Consider the following 5,010-nt stretch of genomic DNA (forward strand, 5'->3'; position numbering starts at 1 on the left):
CTTCCCCGAAGTCAGATTTGCAAGAATTGAGGGAAGAAGCCAATACATAAATAGACAAATCTATGATGAAATACACAAGAATGTTTAGCTATTCCTGTCCCCAAACAAGACCTGGCAAGCCAATTAGAATAGATGCCGAGCTCAAGACTTGTCAAAATAATGAATTACTTTGATGCTGCTTGATAACCTATCTTGCTCTCTATAATCCCCCCCCCCAATAGCCTAGAAGGCTAATCTTCCCTCCAGGAGGGTCACCCTTTGTACCAAAAACATCCTCAGTATTTCTCAGCCCCATGACCTGCGCAGTGGGCAGTTAAAACCATATACCAACACATTCCTTTGGCATTTTTATCCGTCTCCCATCACTATTGCAGGGAACCTACAACCAGTGAGTTTGAGGGGTTGGTTCCTACAGCTGCAGCTCCCTGCCTCCCTCCATCTTAGGCAGGAGAAACTAGGACTGCTGCCTCATGATTAGCAGGCACCTCTCCCTGATCTAAGATGAGTTAAAATGGCTGCCAGACCACATTCCAGCCCCAGCTTCACTGTCAGAGAAATGCTGCTTATTTGCCCCAACCCAGCTGCAGTTTTGAAAATCCACTGAAGTGCTTTCAACATCGGGAGCCATTTGCATGCACAAAACACCCTATGAAGCCCATCATATCCCACTGGAGATTCCAACAAGATTTACCGGTATCCATTCAGACATATACAGCCAACATTTACGCTACCTGCTAAGGTTGGAGAAGATAGTTCTGCCTGAAAAGAGAAGCATGCAAAGTGGAGTAATGTGGGCTCCCCTGCTTGAAAAGGCCAATGGCTGGAGAAAAAGCAATCTCTGCTGCTTGCCTGGCCGCCTATTCATTGCACACACAGGTCAAGGCTATGAGGAATACCCTATGAATGCAACTAAAGTTACAGATAGATTTGTGTCTAGACTATGAAAGAAAGCGGCATGCATGATTAAGACTCTACCCAGATCCGTCCTGAAGCTTAGGGCTTCTAAGACAATTTGTCACGGAAGGTTCTGGCTGTCTCCCGATATGTAGCTTGAATGCATTAATGGAGTAAATCTATGCGTGACTTGTGATGGGCATAAGCCATTTCTTCTTGGCCTCAATTCTGGGGAATACAAGTGCCCTCCAAATACTTCAACTTTCATTGAAGAATACAGAAAGAGAAACCAGCATTCCAAGAGAAGGGATATCTGAGAAAACATGGAGCTACCCAATTACTGGCCACTTGGCCAACTACTAGAGAAAAGGACCCAACTCCGATCCATAAAGGGGTCACCATTTATTCTTTTCAAATGTTACAATAAGACCCATACAACTTTGTTTAGGAGTTAGAAAACTGCAGATCAGAAGTAGGGTCATTAAAAAATTATTTACAAAGACAAGGAAATGAAAATTTAAAGTCACATCATACAGCCAGCCCTCACCCTCAACCCTCTCCCACCCCCTCCCTAAGGGTTCCCCCATCCCTAAATAAACCCAAAGTAGTTCTCCCTCTGATGTCAAATTAAACGCAGTGGACTTACACGCTTTATGGTTTAAAGCCAAGAGCAAGACATTATAAAAAACTAACCAGATTAGCTTTTTAAATGGTTGTTTCTATAAAAAGCACAAAATATTTTTAAATGAAGTCAGAACCAGGAATGTAAACCGAGAGAGAATATCAGTTTTGAAAAACAGGTCAGTTGTTGCTGGTTTGTTGGACTTTTTGGAGAAAAAGAAAAGCTGCTTTTGAAGATTAGTAGAAACAGAAGATCTGAGGGGAAAAGGAACTTGGTGTTAATAGCTGGAGTCTCATTAAATGGAGCAATTTCCAGTTTCTGTCCAGGATCTCTCCATATAGTTTTATATAGTTTTAAGAGGGGCTTTAGAACTCCTGCTTGATGGCCTCTGGGCCAAGTCAGTTTTTTTCTTCTTCTTCACTGTGTAGGGGGACACTGTGAAGGGACAAAGCTTGGTGGCTCAATGCAGAAGGCCTGTGTGTGTGGCGGGCATGTGGTCAAGGCAGTAGTTCTGTGGGATTGTTGGGATTGGAAGGATGGCACAGACAAGTCTTTTTCTGATGGGCAGGAGGTGGGCAGCTAAGTCAGCTCTATTCTTCTTTCTGCTCAGCAACAGCAGCCGCCGCAGCCGCAGTGCTAGGCTCCACTTCTGCAGATTTTGAGGTCTCATCTGGCTTTACATCCCCCTGACTCTCACTGGAAGGCAGCTGCTGTGGCTGTTCCTCCTCCTTTGCTGGCCCCTCACTGCCATCTTGCCGCTTGGCCACCGGTTCATTGTCGGGAGCAGAGGCCGCGGCAGGGGTTTCCTCTGTGGCCGCAGCCTCCTCTTGGGGCACACTGGCCTGCTCCCCTTCCTCGGTGGCAGCAGTGGCTGACTGGTCCTCAGCCTCCACTGCTTCGGCCTTCCCCTGCTGCTCCTCGCTGGGAGAGGAGGTGGCCGAAGCGTCTCCGGCTTCCTTTTTGGCTTTCCGGAAGGAAATGCCGCTCAGCTTGAAGGATTTTTTGAATGAGAACCGTTTCTTCTTCTTGGGAGTCTGCTTGGAAGCACTGGAGGAAGCAGCTCCATCAGGTTTGGCTTCACCCTCAGCCACTGGGGCTGGCTCTATGGCATCTCCGCTGCCCATCTCGGCCTTGGCAATCTCCTTGGGGGCCTCTGCTGAGCCACTGCCATTCAGGGAGCTCACCTCCCCATCGGCTTTAGGGGACACGTCCCCATTGACTTTCACATGGCCATTTTCCTGGAGGAGTAAAGAAAAGGTACACCAGTTACAGCTCTGAAAAAGAAGCTCAGCATCTGTGTATCCCCCCCCAGCTGCCGCCCCCCCAGTTGCATGTGAAAACTCACCTCCCACAGTCCAAGGGATAAACACTGGCAATAACACAACCTTGACTGCCCTCGCACAACACATAACCCGAGTACTGAATTAATGCATTTTCTGGGCTTGCACCCAGCATTCAACCCAACTGGCTTTACCCAATATATTGAGCAGCAGAAAAACGACTGAAGGTCTGGATTTATTTTTTCCAGACACCTGGCTGCAAACGGGACTTTGGTTTTCCTTCCATTCACATGTGCCACACTACAAAACTCCCGTCATCCAACTCCCATCGGGAGATGATCTGCACTGTTCAGACCGGAGGAGGTCACGGCTGATACAATCTTTTTCCGTGTTCGCGCTCGGTTAACAGGCGGAGCGCAACACTTTGTCCCCGAATCCCGCTTTGGGTCTCCTTTTGTGGAAGGCGGCTCAAACGTCTCTCCCCGAGAAAGCGAACATGCCGCGCGCCGCCGCTAGGGGGCACGCCACTCCCGCCGCGGCCCGCCTGGGTTGCAGCGCCAACGCTGCGCTCCGGGGGGAGGAGGAGGAGGAGGAGGCGGCGGCGGCGACTGTGCAGGAGCGGCGCCGCGGCCGGGAATCCCCACTCCGGTCAAAAAGGCGGCCGTGGGGGGTGGGGGGGCTCCTTTCCCTCCCGATGCAAAGCCTCGCCATTGGGCCGCTCGCTGCGTCGGAGAGGGGCCGGAGGGAGGGGAGCCACGGGGAGGGCCACGTTAGCACAACCGCCTCCCGCTCGTGGGTCCCTTCGAGGCTGAAGCGCCCCAGTCCAGTCCAGCGCCCCGCCCCTCTTGGGAAAAATAGCGGTTCGAGGTTCCTTGCAAAAGGGCGGAAGGCGGAGGGGGGGGGCTTCTTCTCCGCCGCCTGCACGCAGCGCCACGATAGCCCGGGTGCGCCGCCCCCGCCCGGGAATGCGCGCAATGCAGCGGCGGGACCAAGCGGAGCGGGCCCTCCTTTGTTCCCCGTCGGGTGGGAGGGAGGGAGGGAGGGAGGGCGGGGGATGCGCTCCGTCTCCAAGGCTCAGCGTCGAACAAAGGCGCGCCTTGCAGCGCTCCAGGCTGGGCGCCGGCGAGGCACGTCTGGCGGGCTTCGGGCGAGCGTCCCGAGAGGCTGCCGCGCCCAACTCGGATTCGGGCGGGCTGCCCCCAGAGGCAGCGCGGGGAAGGAAGAATGGCCGTTGGCCGGGCGCGCGCCCCAGACCCACCTGGCCGTTGGACTTGGAGGGCGAGGCGTCGCCGGCGGCGTCCTGGGCCATCACGTCCCCCTTGGCGGCCTTGGAGCTGTGGCTGCCCATGGCGGCGCGGCTGCTGGCGAGACGGGCGGAGAGGCGCAGGCGGCGATCCGGGCAGGGCAAGACGGGAAGGAGCCCCGGCCGCCTCAAGGGACGCGACGCGGTGAAGCCAGCCCAGGAGGCGCCGCGGCCGGGGCGTCGCTGGCTCGCTCGGATCCCAGGCTCAGCCGTTGCAGCCTCCGCGCAAAACCCCGCGCGCGCTTCGCTTGCACTGAGCCTGGTGCGCAAAAGCGGCGGCTAATAAGGCTGCCGCACGGGCGGGGGCGGAGCCGGCCGCCAAAGACCCGCCCGGGGGAGGCGCCCAGGGGCGGGGGGCTTCTCTCTCGGCTCGCCGGGGCGGGGGCGCTGCAGGGCGCGGCCACGGAGACCCTCGCTGGGGTAGCGCCTGAGCAGCCCCGGCTTCTCTCCCGTCGCAGGAAAGAAGCGAGCGCTTGAGCCAGTGCGCTTGAGCATGTGCAGAGTGCGCTTCGGTGCCTCCCGTTCTGGGGTGGCTCCTGGTAAATCAAGGTCGGTGTAGGCGGGCCAGGGCCCGGGCCCGACCACGTGGCCCTCTTAGGATTCCGCTCCTCCTTCGCCGGGGATGTGAATATCCCCGCGGGCCCCCCCTCTGCCCCCCCCCATGTTGACGCTACTGTAAAGATGCAGATAAGGTTTGCTCAACATGGTTTGGCGAATGAAAGACGCTCCGCTTGGGTTGACAGAACAGGTTGAAGTCTAAATTATTGACAACCCACAATGGTTGACTTTGCGTCGTAGCATCCTGAACTGAACACGTGCAAACCAGGATGGCTTAGCGGGATGATTGCACCTTACTTTCTTAAGGGCCAATTGCCTTAATTGCCTTTTTCAATGTGTGTTTTGCTTATTTT

General features: G+C 55.1%; 1 protein-coding gene across 1 annotated transcript; it reads right to left on the reverse strand.

The window, feature by feature from the left end:
- Positions 1-1,279: 1,279 nt before the first annotated feature.
- Positions 1,280-4,473, reverse strand: MARCKSL1 (MARCKS like 1). Its single transcript, XM_058196006.1, has 2 exons — positions 4,055-4,473; positions 1,280-2,754 (listed from the first exon to the last, which is right to left on the reverse strand). The coding sequence occupies exons 1-2, from the start codon at positions 4,142-4,144 to the stop codon at positions 2,107-2,109; spliced, it is 738 nt and encodes a 245-aa protein (XP_058051989.1). The 5' UTR covers positions 4,145-4,473; the 3' UTR covers positions 1,280-2,106.
- Positions 4,474-5,010: the final 537 nt, after the last annotated feature.

Source organism: Ahaetulla prasina, chromosome 10 (assembly GCF_028640845.1).
Source record: "Ahaetulla prasina isolate Xishuangbanna chromosome 10, ASM2864084v1, whole genome shotgun sequence".
Taxonomy (NCBI): domain Eukaryota; kingdom Metazoa; phylum Chordata; class Lepidosauria; order Squamata; family Colubridae; genus Ahaetulla; species Ahaetulla prasina.